The sequence below is a fragment of the Ovis canadensis genome, chromosome 8, assembly GCF_042477335.2.
Source record: "Ovis canadensis isolate MfBH-ARS-UI-01 breed Bighorn chromosome 8, ARS-UI_OviCan_v2, whole genome shotgun sequence".
Lineage (NCBI taxonomy): Eukaryota > Metazoa > Chordata > Mammalia > Artiodactyla > Bovidae > Ovis > Ovis canadensis.
The window spans coordinates 93956957-93977350 of record NC_091252.1 but is presented as its reverse complement, the minus strand read 5'-3'; the positions used below and the strand labels follow the sequence as shown (position 1 = coordinate 93977350).

The 20394-nt window shown below is 41.4% G+C and overlaps 1 protein-coding gene across 2 annotated transcripts in view; it reads left to right on the top strand.

The window, feature by feature from the left end:
* The window catches only part of SERAC1 (serine active site containing 1), a 53672-nt gene that overhangs the window by 18693 nt on the left and 14585 nt on the right, over positions 1–20394 (top strand). For both annotated transcript variants that reach the window (XM_069598799.1, XM_069598800.1), the window contains 6 exons: positions 2811–2900; positions 4295–4426; positions 8361–8482; positions 9568–9696; positions 16991–17104; positions 18953–19115. In XM_069598799.1, the coding sequence (XP_069454900.1) occupies positions 2811–2900; positions 4295–4426; positions 8361–8482; positions 9568–9696; positions 16991–17104; positions 18953–19115 (750 nt within the window). The remainder of the gene's footprint in view (positions 1–2810; positions 2901–4294; positions 4427–8360; positions 8483–9567; positions 9697–16990; positions 17105–18952; positions 19116–20394) is intronic.

The following is a 20394-nucleotide window of genomic DNA, read 5'->3' as shown; positions in this document are numbered from 1 at the left end:
TTATTCAAAGAAAATTCTGAAAGATTATCCACCCCTCTATTCAGTGCAGCATTATTTACGATAGCCAAGATATGAAAGCAACCTAAGTGCCCATCAATAGATGAATGGATAAAGAAGATATGTGTGTATATATACACAACGGAATATTGCTCAGCCATAAAAAGGAGTGAAACCTTGCCATTTGTAACAACACAATAGACCCAGAGGGTATAATGCTGATTGAAATAAGTCAGACAGAGAAAGACAAAATACTGTGTGATTTCATGTATATGTGGAACCTAAAAATCGAACATGAGTAAACAAAACAGAAACCCAATCATTTATAGAGAACACCTACAGATGACTGCCAGAGGGGTGGGGTTTGGGGAAGGAGAGAAATAGGCGAGGGAGACGGAGAGGTACAATTTTTTGGTTATAAATAAATGAGTTACAGATATAAAGTGTTCAGTGTGGGGAATGTGGTCAATAATTATGCACTACTCTTGTATGGTGAGAGATGATAGCTAGATTTAGCATGCTGATCGTTTTGAAATATATAGAAGTATGAAATTACTTCATGTGACTGGCAGAAATTAGAACTAAAATGTTTCACAGTAAAGGAACATTTTCTTAACTGTCTCCCAGCCATATTAACAGTATGAAACTAAAATGAAATAACTTCGTGAAGGAAAAGCTTCTCCCCAACCACCCAGTTTTAAAAGTGATCGGGAGGATTAGGTACAGAACAGAGAAAAGTAGAAAAATGAAGGATATAAAAAATCCATAGGTCCTGCCCCAGTGATTGTTGTGTTGTGATATCAACAGTCCTGGTTGCTCAGTGGTAAAGAATCTGCCTGTCAATGTGGGAGACACAGGTTTGATCCCTGGGTTGGGATGATCCCCTGGAGAAGGGAATGGCAGCCCACTCCAGTATTCTTGCCCAGAGAACTCCATGGACAGAGGAGCCTGGCAGGCTACAGTCTATGGAGTTGCAGAGTCAGACAGGCCTTAGCAACTAAACAACAACAACAATATCAGTAACTAACACAATGTTGTAAGTCAATTATACATCAAGAACAAACAGACTCAGAGAAGAGATCAGATTTGTGCTTACCATTGGTAGGGCATGTGGGGGCAGGGAGAATTGGATGAAGGTGGTCACAATGTACAAACTTCCAGTTATAAACAAGTACTCAGGTTGTAACATACATTAATAAATATAAATGTAACTAACACTGCTGTATGTTATATATGAGAGTGATTATGAGAATGAATTCTCCGAGTTTTCATTACAGTGGAAAATTCTTTTTTTATTTCTTTAATTTTGTTTCCATGAGATGATAGATATTCACTAAACGTTATGGTACTCATTTCATGATGTATGTAAGTCAAACCATTACGCTGTTTACTTTAAACTTATATGGACTTATATGTCAATTGTAGCACAATAAAACTTGAAGAAAAAACTATGAAAAATATTTAAAATGAATACAATATTAATAAAACAGGTTTAGCTAACTGTAAGGACAACCAGACCTGTAAGAGCCAAGTTCCTAAGGAATTAATTGAAAATCAAATTTTGGACTTCAAATATTTAACCCAGATTTGCAGCTTTCCTGTAACTAAGTCAGGTGAAGACTAGCCAACTGTTTTAGTCTAAACTTGGAGTTCCTTGGTGGCTCAGCTGGTAAAGAATCCACCTGCAATGCGGGAGACCTAGATTTGATCCCTGGGTTGGGAAGATTCCCCTGGAGAAGGGAAAGGCTACCCACTCCAGTATTCTGGCCTGGAGAATCCCATGAACTGTACAGTCCATGGGGTCACAAAAAGTCAGACATGACTGAGCGAGTTTCACTTTCACTTTCATTTGGAGTTCTTTACTTCACGAGGACTGTCAATTCAGAGGCTGGTCCTCAGTTTAGCAAGCATAAAAACATGATTTTTGTCACTTAGCTCAGGGGTATTTTTGCTCTAAATCATTTATTATTATGCAGCCTAAACTCATGGGATGGATTCATAAATATGAATACCAACTTATTTACAGAGGGGAAAAAAAAATGTGTCATTAAGGTTGGAAAGCCTGGCTCTACTAGTCGAAACACTCCCCTCCTCCATATTTAGGTCAGATGGAAACCCAATTAGCAATCACATGGTTGCTTGGTGAACATGAACTTTTAGAGCAGAGTATCTTTTCATCAGGATATGGGTAGCCTGGCAAGTCATCACACTAGATTTACAGCTGCCTGTTGTACATCGTCAGCCAGAATAACCATGCCTACGAGCACTTGATGTTCCCCGAGTCGGGCAGGTTCTGCTGCTCCCCCGTCTGCAGCTGTATCTATCACCGCCCTCTCCAGTCTGTGTGTATTGTTAGTGTACCTTCCTTATTTCAACATGCTTTCATGGTGTGTTACATCAGTTACAGAGCTAATTTTTATAGGATACAATTTACTCATATAGTAAAGCTGAATCTCATCAGTCAGGTATCTCTACTTTTCACTTTAAGAGGGGTATTTTTAACTGACATTTTCTCACATATAGCTAACCCCGTGTTGTATATGAGGATTTTTGTTAGCTTGAGTTAGTGTGTTTGCTTTTGTTTTGTTTTCACCTTTTCCCTGACTAGGAAAGCAATTTTGGAGCGGGGGTGGGAATTCGGACTCTGTTCCCATAATGGTTTTAGTTGCTTTAATAGTGACAGTAAAAAAAGATGCTATTTTACATTTTCTTTTTAAAAAATTGGAACTTAATATATACATTTTTCTTTGAAGTATTGGAGCACAGCATTAAGAGTACCTATTTGGTTTTATTTACATCTGTAATCATTTTAGGAATCACCTACCAGGCAAGAAAAGAGCTTCACAAAGCAGTAAGAAAAGTATTGGCAACATCAGCCAGGATATTTCGGGGTCCATTTGCTGGTAAGTATCACATATTTAATTGAGAATCCTTATCAGTAATCTGAAAGTCATTCAATGATCAACCTGAGATTTTTTTTTTCCATTTCTTGTGCTAAGATTTATTGCATCTATGAAAATTGAATAACCTTGTTCTCTTGGGCTATACTTAATTTTAAGGACTTGATGCCTTGGAAAGATCTTTCCTTCTATCTTTATGGGTGCATTATTTTTAGATAGTTGTCCGACTCTTCATGACACCATGGACTGTAGCCTATCAGGCTTCTCCATCCAAGGGATTTTCCAGGCAAGAGTACTGGAGTGGGTTGCCATTTCCTTCTCCAGCGGATCTTCCTGACCCAGGTACCAAACCCGGGTCAGACGCTTTACCCTCTGAGCCACCAGAGAAGCCCAAATAAATATCGAGACTCTCTTGATGAATATTTCAAAATTATTTGTTAGAAAATCATTTCCATGCTTTCTCATATTGCATCAAAAATATAGATTCACAATTGGGCAAATCTACATTGTGGAGCTAGCTGTAAAAGGGCTGACCTCATCTCTTTACAAAGTTGGTGTGATGAAAAAGGAAAGGTGGGAAAACTTTCTAGAATTAAGATACTAAAGAGACTTAACTAAATCTTGGGTTTTTTTTTTAACAGCTCTAAAGATATTTTGAGAAAAGTTGCAGGAATTTGGATATGGAGTTAGACTTATTTTTAGACGATCTGGAAGATTTTTGTTAGTACTCTTAGGTGTTATAATGGCATTGTGATTATACAGGAGAATGTAGGCTTATTCTTAGGAGATGCATTTAGAATTATGAAAGGGTAAAATATCATTACTTCTGCAACTTTCTTTTACACAGTTTAGGAAAAAAGTATATACACACCCAGGGGAATTCTCTGGCGGTCCAGTGGTTAGGACTATATGCTTTCTCTGTCAAGGGCCTGGGTTAAATCCCTCGTCAGGGAACTAAGATCCCACAAGCTGCTCAGCACAACAAAAAAGTAAAATAAAATATACGCACCATGAAGATTAAACAGCTATGGCAAAATAAGAACATTTGTTAAATCTAGTTGTGGTAAACATGTGGCTGTTAATGTATTATTATTTTAATCTATCTCATATACTTGATATTTCTCATAATAAAAAGTTTCTTTAGGGAAAAGGAGCCAAAAAGAAACAAAGACCTTATCGTGAAAGCCAACATAATATATAAAACAAAACCACGTACATATTATATGTAATAAACGTCATAATATGACAGAACTGAGAACAAGCCTCTCAGTCATCAACACCTGCAGATGGATTTAACTTCCCTGTTGTAGATTTCAGATACTTAACAAACTACCGTCTTACATGTGAGGATGAAAACGTTTTAACAGTCCACATTGTCTTTTTTTGTTATTGCGAAGACACTTTTAGTACAGTCGATATAGAAGATCACGACTGTGCCGTGTGGCTGCTGCTGAGGAAGAGCCGGTCGGATGACAGAGCAGCCCGACTGCAGGCCGTCCAGGAGATGTCGGAGGCCCGCCACTGGCACGGTAAGGAGACGTCTGCGCACGCCGCACACGTCGGCAAGCTCGTGATCTCTGATGTGAAATGAAGGGCCAGAGACATGAAAGAAGGAGAATAATTCAGGAAATATTAACATGTGTAAACAATATTTTCAAAAACTTTAAAAGAAACTCCAGTGATAAAGTACGAAAACTGCTGGCCTGGTAGCCATGGGGTGTTTGGTAAGAACCCCCTGAAAACGGAGGTAGATATATTTGTATAAACTTTCTACCAGAATGAACTTTTTATACGTGATGGGAGAAACTCTTGATTCTGATAGGTATAGCTTAATGTGTTGGCATGTTTTTTCATTCCTATTTAATGAGATATATTTTAATTACTGGCTGTACCAAAGCGATACGTGCTTTCGGTTGACAGTCTCTTTGGCTTTAATATAATAATTAGGCAAATGTACCTAATTGGCATGTGTATGTTTGTTTTTTAAGAAAGGTTTTTAATATTTAATTGTATTTACAATTGCAGGTTCTGTGGTAAAAGTACATGAGCAAGAGCTCAGATCTGCTCTGAATATAGTACAGGGGCTAAAGGATGCTTCGTTAGTAGAGGGCCTCCCTGGTGGCTCAGACGGTAAAGCGTCTGCCTGAAATGAGGGAGACCCAGGTTTGATCCCTGAGTCGGGAAGATCCCTGGAGAAGGAAATGGCAACCCACTCCAATATTCTTGCCTAGAAAATTCCGTGGATTGAGGAGCCTGGTGGGCTACGGTCCACGGGGTCACAAAGAGTCGGACACGACTGAGCGACTTCACTTTTGCTTTTTTCGCTTTCCCTGGTGGCTCAGACAGTACAGAATCTGCCTGCAATGCAGGAAACCTGGGTTTGATCCCTGGGTCGGGAATATCCCTTGGAGGAGGAAATGGCAACCCACTCCAATATTCTTGTCTGGAGTATTACATGGGCAGAGAAGCCTGGCAGACTACATGGGGTCACAAAGAGTCGAATACAACTGAGTGACTAACACTTTCACTTTCACAAACGTGTAAAAAAAATAATGTTCTCAAAGAAAAGTTTAGTTTCAGAATAAGATCTCTGTCTCCATACGAGTTAGTCAGTTTGACTGATTGGTTACTGTAGTAATTTATAATGTAAAAATAAGCTTACTTAATCTGAATGGTCATCTGAATTAAATTCACCCATTTCAGTCCATTTTAGTTCACTAATTCCTAAAATGTCAGTGTTCACTCTTGCAATCTCCTATTTGACCACTTCTAATTTTCCTTGATTCGTGGACCTAACATTGCAGGTTCCTATGCAATATTGCTCTTTACAGCATCAGACTTCACTTCTATCACCAGTCACATTCACAACTGGGTGTTGTTTTCACTTTGGCTCCGTCTCTTCATTCTTTCCGGAGTTATTTCTCCATTCTTCTCCAGTGGCACGTTGGACACCTACTGAACAACCTGGGAAGTTCATCTTTCAGTGTCATATCTTTTTGCCTTTTCATACTGTTCATGGGGTTCTCAAGGCAAGAACACTGAAGTGGTTTGCCATTCCCTTCTCCAGTAGACCATGTTTTGTCAGAACTCTCCACCATGACGCATCTGTCTTGGATGGCCTTAGTTTTATGGCTCATAGTTTCATTGAGTTTGACAAGGCTGTGGGCCATGTGATCAGTTTGATTAGTTTTCTGTGACTGTGGTTTTCATTTTGTCTGCCCTTTGACAGATAAGAGGCTTATGGAAGCTTCCTGATGGGAGAGACTGACTGAGGGGGATATTGTGTCTTATCCTGATGGGCCAGGCCATGCTCAGTAAATCTTTAATCCAGTTTTCTGTTGATTGATGGGCTGGGCTGTGTTCCCTCCCTGTTGTTTGACCTGAGACCAAACTATGGTGGAGGTAATTAAAACACACTTGCTCCTTGGAAGAAAAGCTATGACCAGCCTAGACAGCATATTAAAAAGCAGAGACATTACTTTGCTAACAAAGGTCCATCTTCTCAAAGCTATAGTTTTTCCAGTAGTCATGTATGGATGTGAAAGTTGGACTATAAAGAAAGCTAAGTGCCAGAGAATTGATGCTTTTGAACTCTGGTGTTGGAGAAGACTCTTGAGAGTCCCTCGGACTGCAAGGAGATCCAACCAGTCAACCCTAAAGGAAATCAGTCCTGAATCTTCATTGGAAGGACTGATGCTGAAGCTGAAGCTCCAGTACTTTGGCCACTTGATGTGAAAAACTAACTCATTGAAAAAGACATTGATGCTGGGAAAGAATGAAGGCAGGAGGAGAAGTGGACAACAGAGAATGAGATGGTTAGATGGCATCACCGACTTGATGGATATGAGTTTGAGCAAGCTCTGGGAGTTGGTGATGGACAGGGAAATCTGGCGTGCTGCAGTGCATGGGGTCGCAAAGAGTCGGACATGACTGAGTGACTGAACTGAACTAGTTCAGTGGAGAATGTGAGTGGAGGTTTAGAATAAAAATCTGTTTCAAAATCTGCCTTCCAAGACTCCATTCAGATTTCTGCTCTATCAGAAACATCAAAGTTGGAGCCTTGGCATGCAGATTTTGAAAAAGCTCCACACTTGATTCTGATACCCAGGTTACATAGGGCCATTATTAAAAATAATGTCTCCTCCAGTGGTTGAAGGTTTGTTTTTTTTTGACACATGTCTTAATCCATTTGGGATGCTGTAGCAAAATGTCATAGACTAGGTAGCTTATTTTGGGCTTCCCTGGTGGCTCAAATGGTAAAGAATATGTCTGCAATGTGGGAGACCTGGGTTCGATCCTGGGCTGGGAAGATCCCCTGGAGAAGGGAATGGCTACCCACTCCAGTATTCTGGCCTGGAGAATTCCATGGATTATATAGTCCATGGGGTTGCAAAGAGTCAGATACGACTGAGTGACTTTCACTTTTCAGGTAGCTTATAAACAACAGAAATTTATTTCTCACGGTTTTCTGGAGGCCGAGAAATACAAGATCAGGGCAGCAGATGTGGCACCCTGGTGTCTGGTAAGGATAGAGGGAACTCTCGGGCGTCCCTTTTATAGGTGCACTAATCCCAGTCATGAGCGCTCTAAATCACCTTGTAAAGGCCCTGCCACTAAATCCCTTGACATTAGGGATTAGGTTCCAACACACATATTTGGGAGGGACACAAACATTCACTCTATAGCAATACATAAAGAATGGAACAGTGAAATCAGGAAGGCTAAACCAAAGTACTGCTATCTGGGACCTCAGATTATTCATCAGCATCATGAAATGCCAGAGCACCATAGCAGTACCAGGGGATGATGGATCTAAATGGAACCGCAGATGTTTGTTGATGTTGTTCAGTTGCTAAGTCATGTCTGACTCTTTGCTGCGCTGGACTGTAGCATGCCAGGCTCCTCTTTCCTTCACTGTCTCCCGGAGTTTGCTCAAACTCATGTTCATTGAGTCAGTGATGCTATCTAACCATCTCATCTGCTGCCACCCTCTTCTTTTGCCTTCAGTCTTTCCCAGCATCATGGTCTTTTTCAATGAGTTGGCTCTTTGCATCAGGTGGCCAAAGTATTAGAGCTTCAACATCAGTCCTTCTAGTGAATATTTAGGATGAGTTCCTTTAGGATTGACTGGTTTGATTTCCTTGCAGGGTTTTGAGTAGTGATCAAAATAGCTTTTGAATGCTGGAATTTCTTTTTTAAAGGAGAAGAAATTAAATTGGTTCTGATCTGTCAGGTTTCACATTTGAGGTTTTTTTTTTCAACAAGATTAGTTAGACTGTGATATGTCTAGATATGTGTTGAGAATTAGATCAGTCATGGAAATGTTGGATATTTAGCTTATTGGTATTGTAAATACAGCAAAATTTTGAATTACAAACTTATAGTTTAAAAATTATGTTCTTCATTTAATCTTTGCAACAACCATAGGCTAAGTTGGGTGCTAACAGCATACTTCTGCAATAGATTACCAGTACAGGATAATTGCTCAAGCCTGTGATATGAGAACTCTTACTGGTTTGGCACGAAGCAAAGAGAGTGATCTTCGGTTTTTTCTCCACCCTCCTCCTCTGCCATCTTCAAAAGAAGTAAGTAAAAATAATCTACTGAGTGAAAAAAAGTTTAATATATCATCTTCACTTTGGGTGCAAAATAACCATTCAAAAAACAATTTTTTGGCTGCTTCTCACAAGCAGGTCAGTTAGGGTGTAAACCTGAAATTGTAGCTTCCATTCTAAGGTTTTTTGATTCCTCAGGAGGTGCTATTTCTCCTAAATTATTTTCCGCTTTGTGGAGTTGGGAGTCTCTTTATACCAGAGGGTGGCTTCTTAGCATATCAGCATCCATCAATTGGTCCTTTGTACTAAGATCGCTATAGATCAGTTTTTCTCAGTCTCAACACTACTGATATTTTGGGTCAAATAATTCTTTGTTGTTGGAAGCTGTTCTGTACACAGTGGCAGCTACTCCCTGGATGACAGTAGCACCCCCCAGTTGTAACAACCAAAAATGTCTCCAGATATTTCTAAATATTTCCTAGGGTACAAAACAGCCCCTGGAGAGCCACTGCATTCAGATACTAATGTATTATAATGTTATTGTTCAGTCGCCAAGTTGTGTCCGACTCTTTGAGACCCTGTGGACTGCAGCACGCCAGGTCTCCCTGTATTCCTATACATGGATATTGCTAACCACTAATAAAGATATTAGAGCATGTTTCTTAAGCGCTTTTCCTAGGCTTTCCTAGAAAGTGAAAATCTGAAAACTGTGCCATGAGTTTTTAAAAAACAGAAAAAAAAACTATACTAGATGTAAGTTATTAGTGAAAATCAGAACAAGTTGAAAATCAGAACAATAGGAACAAGTTATGGATATTAAAAAGCCAGCTTTAATTAAAGAGTGTAATAATTCATTTTGAGTCAACATGTTAAGTGGCCCATGAGGTGAAATCTTGAGCGATAAATTGCAATAGGTGTTTCAGGCTGAGGTAGTAGACATGAAAGTATGGAATTCAAAATTAAACAATCCTCTTTTACCAGGGTGGGTGACTGGCTTCAAGACTAAAAGCACTGATTTAACTCTCCTGTTTTGTTTTGGCTTAGATTCTTTGGGTGCTTTTCATTATACTCAATTGTTGAGTTTAATTATGAAGAATTTTTTCCCTTTATTTCAGGATTCTTCCACTGAAGAAGAGCTCAGACACTTGCTGGCTTCTTTACCTCAAACAGACCTGGACGAGTGTATCCAGTGTTTTACAGCTTTGGCTCTGAGTGAGAGCAGTCAAAGTCTAGCTGCTCAGAAGGTTAGATCTTTTATTCGGTTAGTAAATATCTTGGAGTGTCCACTTTTCTAAAATGTTGTGCTAGGGGCTAGCACTTAGAGCTCTAGGGCAGTCATTCATCTAGGAACTGAATAAACTTACTACTGATTCCTGGTTGTCTGCCACATCCTGGGCTAGGTGTTTGGGATAATGGGGAAACAGGTAATAAATAAAGTTATAGAGCATGTAAGAGAGATACGGAGCATGTAAGAGAGATCTAGAATCTCATCACTCTTTGTAAGAGGTCATGTTGAAAAAGCTCTATAGGATGTCCTCTGAAGTTGGATCTTGAAGAATGAATAGGTAGTAACTGACAAGGCTATTAAATATTACCTCTGTGTTGGTGATGCCTGAATTCAACATCTCTAACCTGTGTTCTCACCCAAGCTCTAGGTTTAAATATTGTAGCCTCCTTCTTGATGTCTCTACATGGATGTTTAACAGGCATCCCAATTATACATACTGAATTCTCCCTCCCTGCCTCCACAAAGCTCTTCCTCCCCTAGTCTGTTTTGTTTCAGTAGAGGGCAGAGCATCCATGTAGTTGCTTAAGCTAAAGCCTAGGAATTTTTAATTCTTCTCCTCCATGTTCAGTTGATCAGCAGTTAGTGTAAGCTGTTCCTCCACATACGACTTGACTCCAGTTGCCTCACCATCTTCACTGCAGCCGCTTACTCCTGGCCACCGTCATCTCTTTCTCATAGTATCCTGTTCCTTCATCCTGGTTCTGTTCTTCCCTTCATTTAAAAATAATTTTAAAGTCTCTTTTTATTATTTCAGTATACTGGAGTGTTGATTCCTATTTGTGGAGGCTCCCCATTATGTTATATTGTGGATTAACACGCGTTAATCATTTTTACTGTGAGCTTATCTTTAGCTAGACTGATTGTTTTCTATGGGAGTCCCAAGTACGTCAGATTCTAAATTTATTGCTACAGAGAAATTTTTATGTTTGCTTCTTTTGGATACCCCAAGGGTTCACTATAATGGGACTAATTTTTTTTTTTTTTTATTGATTCCTTGGCTTGGAATTTCTTGAGCATATTGGTAGTGTGAATTCAGATATACCTGTGGGTGATATAGATTGTGATTGTGATTTCCCACTCAAAGCCCCAGCAAAGACAGGCTTCTTGCTCATGGGCTGGTGAGCAGAGTTTTTCTAGACTCTCTTATAGTCAAGGAGGCCAACTTTGCAGGGTTCTCCCTTTAAATAGAGACCTTGGATCTAGCTCCCAGAGAATGTGAGTCTCAAACCCCATCTTCTGTGGTGATGTGACCGCTGAACAGGTGTTACTATCCCATCCTCGGGGGCCTGCAGGCATTTTACCTCATCACCGATGTGCTGACCACTTCTGCTGAAAGTTGTTTTCAGTTCTAGCACCCAGGGGTTTCCCTTTATTTCTTTTTTATTTTCTTTAGAGCTTGACTTTGTTTCAAAATAGTTTTGCTATATTTTACTAAGCATGTTTGTCATGGGAGAGGCTCACTATGTCAACTAAAGAAAAATGCACAACCTAGAGTTCCAGGTTAAGTTTTATTTGGGGACCTTATTGAGGACTGTAGCTAAGGTAGCTCCAAGGAACTGCTCCAAAGAGGTGAGGGAGGAGCCAGGATATATGAGTTTCTTGTTGGGAAAAAAAACCCTGTGGTTGAACATCAAAGATTATTACTAATCACATGCACACAAAAACACATCTTGAGTTAATGATTTTAGTGCTTGTCTGTGTATGGGAAGATGCAAGAATCTGGGCTCATTGAAATTATTTATTAGATATGCATCTTCATCACCTCGGGCCAGTATCCAGAGCGCAGAATTTTCTCTGTTTTCCTCCATCCGGAATTCCCCCAGGGTGCGCAGTGGGTAGAGGGTGCTGCAGTGGCTGATGGCTTGATGGTGGGCACCATTTTCTGTTTAGTGTAACGGCAGGCTACATTCTTTGTCCGTACCTGGGAGACAAGTTCACCTTCTTGCTGCATCTAGAAAGCTTCCTTATCATGTCTCCACCGCCTCTAGGAGCTATAGACACTGCTTCAATCTCCAGCTTCTGTCTCCAGTTCTGTGTCCTCAGCAGCTGCAGTGATTTAAAAACAAAAGTTCGATCAGGTCATACTCCTGCATGGAGCCCTCCAAATGACTCCCCGTTGCACATTAAACCTGAGCCCCTCACTGTGATCCAGGCACGGACTGGCCCGTGTTTACCTGTGTGTCTGCCCCTAGGAGTAGTGAGGAGATTGACAGGAAGGCGCCACTGGGCACAGATGTAGAGAGTAAAGTTTGTTTGGTGGCAAAGAGGCTGAAAACTGAAGGAGACCACGCTTAGGTGAAGAAGGCGGTGTTTGCACCGTGGTCAGAGCTCTCAGAGTGCTCCCGGGGAAGCTCCACTCCTTGGGAGTAAGACTACTTTCAGACAGGAAAAACTATCACTTCCGAAGGCGGTGTCTGTTATCTCCCCTCAACCCTTACTCCTTCTGTTTTAGCCACGGCCTGTTGACCAGATGTAAACACCTGGCATAAAACCACCCGTACATAGCAGAGGGCTTCTCAGTGAATCACAGCAGCCTCCTAAACAGAATCCCGCTCCGGCCCGCCCAGGGTGGTCACTGGCTTCCACTGTTCCTCTGCTATCATCTCAGCAAGACTTCTGTCTTCATAAAATAACTCTTACAACAGAAGAGACCCACAGACCTAGAGATCGAATGTAACAGTTGTCATGGGGAAGGGAAGTTAGGGAGTCTGAGATGGGCATGTACACACTGCTGTGTTTAAAATGGATCACCATCAGGAAGCTACTGTACAGCCCAGGGAGCTTGGCTCTGCTATGCGGCAGGGTGGATGGGACTTGGGGGAGAATGGATACAGGTATGTGTGTGGCTGAGTCCCTTCACTGTTCACCTGAAACTATCCCAATATTGTTTGTTGATCAGTTACACCCCAATACAAAATAAAAAGTTAAAAAGAATAGCTCTTACATCTCTAAGAGAAATCCAAACAAATTATAGTCACTATTACTGTATTAATTACATAATCGACTCAGTGAGGAGAAAGCATTTTATCAGTGAAACAAATGCATTTTGTTTGCATTTGTTTTGCAATAAAAATGCAAGAAAATAAAAAGCATTATCAGTAAAACAAATCATAGTATTCTGTATTCTTTTACCAATTGAACTGCCAGCTAAAAATGTGCACTTGCCATCTGCCTCCACAAGGATTAAGTCACTGACCACTGTAGCCACCATCAACACAAACACACCCTGAAGGGAGTTCAAGGTGGAGATCAGCAGTGAGGCCCTCTGTGCTGTGGGGAAAAGCGGCAGAACAGGCCTTCAGATAGATGTTTTTAGGAAAAGATTTTATGAGCCCAAGTTCTTGCATCTCCTCTTATCTAGAAAAGCAGTAAAATCACTAACAGTGTCATGTGCTTCTCACTTCGGCCTCTGCCATAGTGGGTGCTCGACTGTACATCCCCTGTCATTAAAACCATATAAGATACTGGCCTTCCCCCCTGCCTCTTTGGAACAGTTCCTCGGAACCGTCTGAGACGCTGTCTCTCCAGGCTACAGTCCTCATTTTTCCCCAAATAAAACTTCACTCACAAGTCTCACATTATTCATTTTTTATCAGACAGCTGACTGTCTTTCCCTCAGTTCCGTGTTTATGAGATTTTAGGGACATACCAGTAGCCATGATTTCTCTAGCCTACGCTTTACAGTTTCTCCTTTGGGCCGTGTCTTGGAATCGCTCCAGTGAAGCGTAATCATCGTTTTCCTTTCGATGCTCAGAGCGTCACCGCCTGGCCACCAGAGCGTGCTCCTCGTCGTCCTTTTTAATTCCATCCCCAAGGTAACTGTGAGAGCACCTGTGTTTTCTGACAGTGAGAGGTCTCTGGCTCTTCTCGATTCTTCCTGCCCCCCGCAGGGCATCCCACGGCCTCTGTCTCCCATGACTTCTCTCTCAACCTCTGTCCTCACGCCCCTGCAGAGCTCCTGCTACCTGGCCTGGAGTTCCTCAGTTTTCAGCACCTAAGATTTTTCTCTGCTCATGACTATTCAGTTGACACCCCTCTGCCTCCTCTCGTGTTGTGTCACCTTCTACAGGGTCTCCTCACCTTTTGCTGAGTGAAGAGAGTGCATGGTGTAACACGTTGTACCGCTTCCTTGCTACCTGGATGTCATGGCCTCAGCCAACAGTTTAAAGGAGTAGCCCATCTTTAGTTAGTTTCATACTGAAATCAGTAATTTTAGCTCTGAGATCCCATCTCATCAGACCAGTAAGCAACTCCATTTCAGTTACTCTCACTCCCCAGGTTAGTCAGGCTCTGGTTTTTTTATAAGTTGGAGTAAGTTGGGGGAAGGAGTGGAAGGCGCGTCCATCTGGTTTTTAGTGATCTGACCAGTTAATGACAGACCTGTCCCGTGACAGTCCCCAAGCCCCCATCAGGTGTGGGGGGGTGCGGCTGCTCTACAGCACTGCTCACGTGCAGAGGTCCCTCTTGACTTAGCAGACAGCCTGCGGTTATGGTTGGGTTCAGAGCATGACTTCTTAACCTCTGCACACCATGGATCCCTCTGGTGACTTGATAAAGCCTATGAACTCATTTCTAGGTGCTTAGAATACATAGGATTACACGGGAGACTGATTATATTGAAATACTATTATCAAATTTACAAATTTGTAAAATATGTACTTTAATTACAAACTTAAAGAATTGCAACAATAATATATTTCAGTAGACTTGTCAGTTATTCCTATTTCATCCCATTTGTTTTATCATTCCCCATTTACTCTCCGTATATATGTGTGTGCATATATATATATTTTTCTTTTTTTTGGTGGCGCTGGGTCTTCATCGCTGCACAGGCTTTCTCTAGTGTGGTGAGCAGGGGCTCCTCTCTAGTCGGAATGCTCGGGCTTCTCACTGCAGTGGCTTCTCTTGACAAGGCACACAGACTCTTGGAGCACGGGCTTCAGTAGCTGCTGCATGCAAGCTCAGTAGTTGTGGTGCATGGGCCCAGTTGCTTTGAGGCATGTGGAATCTTCCTGGACCAGGGATCAAACCCATGTACCCTGCATTGGCCGGTGAATTCTTATCTGCTGTACCTCCAGGGAAGCCCTATAGATATATTTTTTCTAGGTCTGTTTTTACGCACATTTATAGTTTCCCACCCTGTGCCTTTTGAGAGTTAGATGCAGGGTCAGTTTGGGGTCACCAGTGTGAGAATCTGCAGATGGCATTCAAAGGCACTATGAGCATGATGCTGTTTGCAGGTGGCTGCAGCAAGTGGCGTGCGGTGGGGAGAAGATGCACCTTCTATTGTTTGCAGGGCTTCCTCGGTGGCTGAGACAGTGAAGCATCTGCCTGCAATGCAGGAGACCCAGATTCGATCGCTGGGTCAGGAAGATCCCCTGGAGAAGGGAATGGCAACCCACTCCAGTACTCTTGCCTGGAAAGTTCCATGGATGGAGGAGCCTGGTAGGCTGCAGTCCATGGGGTCACAAAGAGTTGGACACGACTGAGCGACTTCACTTTTCTTTCTTTTCTATTGTTGGCAGAGGCACACAGACTGCTGCTGTTACTGTGGCTTTTTATCTTTGTTTGTAATTGAATACAATGAAAAGTTTCACTTAAGGGTTAGGAAAGTAGAGAGACAATTTTTTCCCATCCAAGCTTACATCCTCTCTTCCCTGAATTCTCTCCATCTCAGACCCTAAAGGATAACCTGGGTTACAAACTCATGCTTTAGAATGAACGTCATTTATGCCCAGTGAGTCTGAACAAGCTGCAGAGCTCTAAGGTTGTAACTTTTTATGAAGAAACACTAGAGATTAGCTCTCAAATGTAATAAAACAAAGGGACCCACAATTACAGGCAGTATCAAAACCCCCCACCCCCCTGCACCCCACCTGCCCTGGTGGTGATTTGCCTTCCCTGCTTTTATTCTCTCAGTTCACTGGGAGAACTGGATCGGTGAGCAGGAAAGCGCTTCTCAGCTTTAACGGCCACCTACTCCCACAGCTAAAGTCTGGGAAATTTGCTGACTGTACTTCTGGAGGGAGGCCAGGAAGGAATGGTCCTTGGTCTTCTACCATCCCGCATGTTACCATCAAGATTGCTCCTCCTCTGATGTCAGGATCCAGGTTTCCGTCTTGTTTTGGTTTTTGTTACCATTGGACACTCCCAGTCACCTTGTCTCCAGGTTCAGCCTCTGTTGGAGGACCTCAGAGCCCAAGGGTACAAACAGGATGCAAACATTTGGACAGTGTAGACTGTGACTTCTTTTTGATCCAATATGGCAAACTGCCTGGGGTCAAGAGAATAGTGGATGTGGTGCAGTGGTTTTTCCACTGTGAAGCTTTTGTGGTCTTGGTTTAAGGACAATCCAGCAATGTTGGGCACTGTTTCATATATTTTAGAGGCATTATATTTGTTTTCCTAAGAACTTTCTGCTTCTGACTGTTGCTCATTTTTCCATAGCCTTGTTGGTATTTTCTCACTGATTTGTAGGCAATCATCGCATGTTAGCGATATGCCGTAAGAATTGAAATTTTCTTTTCCCAGTTTATTTTTGTGTTTTAATACCTGCTAAGGACTAGTCCCCACTACTCCTCTCTTTCATAATTTTCCTAACTCTTCTGTTTATTCTTCCATGTGAATTTGAATTTCAATTTAGGAAGACTTAAAAGCTTTCTCTCTCTCTCTTTTGGTGGTGCTGCACGGCTTTCAGGATCTTAGCTCCCCAACCAGGAATTAACCCCAGCCCTGGCAGTGAAAGCGTCGAGCCCTAACCATTGGACTGCCAGGGAATTCGCCCCCACCTTTTTTTTTTTAAATTAAAAGCTCTTTGATCAGTTGTTATTGTCAGTATTTTAACTTTTTCTAGTAATGCCTTTTCTATTATTCTGATTGATAGATTTTAGCTAGACTCTACTGGCATAATCTGACACCAGAACATCATTTGTTCAGCCCTGGCTTTTCTTACTGGGTGAAGATTTGTGTGTTAGTCTCTGTACTTTCAGATAAGAGGACGCAGAGGAAAGAACTGAGAAGCTCAAAGACTGCTGTATTCTAAGAATAATCCCACATGTTTTCTAGTCTAGCAACAGTTTGCATAATGAAAGTTCCCTGTAAGTCTCCGAAATATTTTGAGTCCTACATATTAGTTCTTTCTAATTACTGTATATAATACAGAGGTTGTTTTTGTTTTTGTTTCTGTTTTGTGAAACAAAAAATATTAGGCCCTTTTTTTCCACTAAGAATTTTGATCATCTCATTGTCAGGGTGGTTTATGGTGTTTCGGAGGAAATGGACTTCCTTATGCGGAAAGTTTTGGAGAAGTTCCTTCAGCTACAGTGGAAATGTTCTGTTTGGAAGCTTTAGTAAAGCATTCTGAGGTAAGTTACATTTTCAAAATATCGTCACATTTTATGATCACATTGAAAAAATTACACATGTTGATTCATTCAAGGGAAGTAATTCTAATTTTTTATAAAAGAAAAAAAGTTTTTTGCTTGTTTTCCTGCTTTTTTCTCAATTGTTAGCATTGATAATCATGATTTAGCACTAATACATGAATTTCATCTTTGCTAAGTATTTCTAAAAATGAATTTAATCTCAAGTGTACATAAAGCAACCTGTTGTCTAAATGTAGCATTTACCTTTCAATTATGCTGTCTTCCATTACCTTTCTCAGATAGTTTTTACAAGTAATATTATCAACAGTATTAAAATTTACAAGTATTATTTAACTGGAGTTAATTTCCAGTTAAAATATGTGCCAAAGATGTAAGACAGGAAAAAAGTAAATACTTGGCAAAAGTATCTACTTGACCATAGCCTTGAATTTTAACCATAGCATGTATATATCAATGATTTTAAAAACTTTTTTTACATTTTGACAACGTGTCTATCATGATCATGGTTTGATTTTATAAATAAAAAAGCAACCAACTGTGGTGCTCAAGCATTAGTGCATAAAAGTCACCCAGGAAGCATGTTTAAAATGCATATTCCTACTCACCTCTGGCAATTTGAATGGAGTCAGTGTGCGGTGGGGTCCAGGAGTTCGCACTGGTAACAGGCACCCCTGGTGCGGCTGATGCAGGCGGGTCATCCCACATCACGAGAATCGGCTCTAAATGCTCCCGTTTAACTGGGAACCAGCAGACACGGCGCAGAAGCGCACTGCTCCCTGGTCATCTCAGCTCCCACTGGTGGAATCAGGAATTGAGCACCAAACAGAGGCATTAGTGTGGTAACACACTAAAAAGGGAACGCGGGAGAAGCAGCTTCACTTTTTTGTGACTTATGACTGGTGTCTGAAACAACGGGCATCTGCAGTAATACATCCAGGGCACAGAACGTAAAGTTTCCTTTCCAGAAACTTCTCAACGTATAACATATCTCAGCTGATACATGTCCCAAAGGCATACTTTTAAATGCATTTAAAATGTGGTGAAATTTAATAAGAATTTAGAGAGGGAAAGTCATTGCATCTACAGGACATGGTATCACATAAGTGGTAAAACTAAGTGCTAGGAAAAAGAGCAAGATCACCCTGGGGATTGTAGCAGACTGTCATGGGTCAGTTCTGTCTTCTTACCTTAATCCATAGATTTCCTTTGGCTTTCTTTGATCTCTTTTCTCCATTAAAAATGCGCATCCCCTTTTCTTTCTAATTTTTACCTGATCTTTCTCTTTTAAAAAAATGTCCAACTCTTAAGTTTGAGGTGAGTACCCCTCTCTGTGCCCTGCCCCCCCACAAGCTGTGGGCTTGTGTGGGATCACAGATGCTGCTTATCTGTATCTGGGAGTTCATATAGACAGAAGCAACATCTGCTATTTACATAGGGGATTATTTCCTGGCATCAGGTGGCAGGTTTCTCAAGGGGAGAAGACCCTTTAATGTAGTTTGAAACCAATCAAAATATCCATATATATTGAAACAATTCTGAAATAATGATATCATGGTTCCATCCAACCAAGAGCTAAGCAGAATGACTTTTAAGAATAAAAACGTCACAAGTCCTAGTGGCCTCCATTTTTCAGTGATTTTTTAAAGCACTTCCCACACAGATAGATGGGGGTTGGCTGATATATTTGAGTTGAGCTGAGAGTTTGGGGGGGTCTCCCTGGGTCTCTTCCTTGAGCAGGAGCCACCTGGCTGCCCACCAGCATGCTCTGTCACCTGGTTAGTGAACTTGTGCAACATAAAGTGAGCTTTCATTAATTTATTGTGCTAGATACCCACACATTGTGATAAAATTGAAGCAAATGGAGGCTTGCAACTACTGCAGAGGCTGTACCAACTTCACAAGGACTGTCCTAAAGTACAGAGAAATATAATGCGTATCCTTGGAAATATGGCTTTGAATGAACATCTTCATTCTACTATAGTGCGCTCAGGTAACAACTTTACATACTGAGTACTTGGAATCCAGCCCTCTGTTCTTCTCCCACCTTTAACCCTCCGTTGTGGTACACCTGATTTTTCAACAGATATAAGGCTTTGCTTAGGGTTAGTTTCGGGTCCTTTAGAGCATGTTATTTTAGTAGGGGCAAAGAATTGCTTGAGCCATGTGGGTAATCCACACCTAAGCTAATCAGTGTGTAGACAGTCACAGGAGAGCGGTTTCAGCCATGACGACCATCTTTGATATGATCTGGGTAACCAAGAGGCATAGTGAGACTAAAGAGAGGTGATATCCCCGCCTTGTAACTAATAACCACCTGTGGGGAGGTGCTGCGGATGAAATTTCCCGCCTGCTTTGGTCTCTGTCGTGATGCGTCATGATGCCTGCACGACGGTGGTTTTCCAGCTGCAGCATCCCTGCCTCGTTCACAGTTCAGCATTTGGCATTCTGCTGTAAGCAAGAGCCCTTCTTCCTCTGCCTCCTGCCTTTCTTCCTTCTCCTTCCTTTTCTTCTCCCTCCCTCCCTCCCTATCAGTGTGCGCACGTGGAGTCCTGATTTTTCATGATTTACAACTTATCACTGTACTTTGTAGTTTGATGCAAAGTAGGTTGATGCCAGATTGTCCCAGCTTTAGTCAGTGGAGCTCAGCCAGCTGGTTCCTGTGTCCTCTGATGTACCCACCTCATTTTGGGAGGCAATCCTTACGTGCTGGTGTAACAACATGTTCCAGGCTTATTTCTTCAGAGACTCCTATTTCCTTTTAGTGGAGGCTAATTGTTAAGAGACCAAGGTTGGGTGCTAGCTACATGTGCTTATTGCTCCTGGGATGTCTTTGCTTGTTGGCTCTTTCAGTGGAAAAAACAGGGTGATATAACGAATAAATGTATATGTATACATTTATTTGTAATGTATGCATAATGTATGCAAATGTACACTTGTGCACATATGCATGCATGTGTTCAACAATATTTAGAAATGATGAATTTAGCAGAAGATTTTAATTTACTGAAGCGTGATACAGGGATCAGCAGACTTCCCTGTAAAGGACCACTTACAGTATTGGTTTTATTTGTTCCTCTTTTTCTTTTTTTAAGGTGGGAACTTAGAGCAGTGATTTTAACCTTTTTTCTTGTTTCAGTTATCTATTGCTGTGTATCAAACCACCCCAAACTCAGTTAGAACGTCAGTTATTTTTTTTGTGCATGAATCTGAAATTCGAGCAAGATTCAGTAGGGAGGGCCTTTACAGGCTCTACACTACGTCAGCGGGGC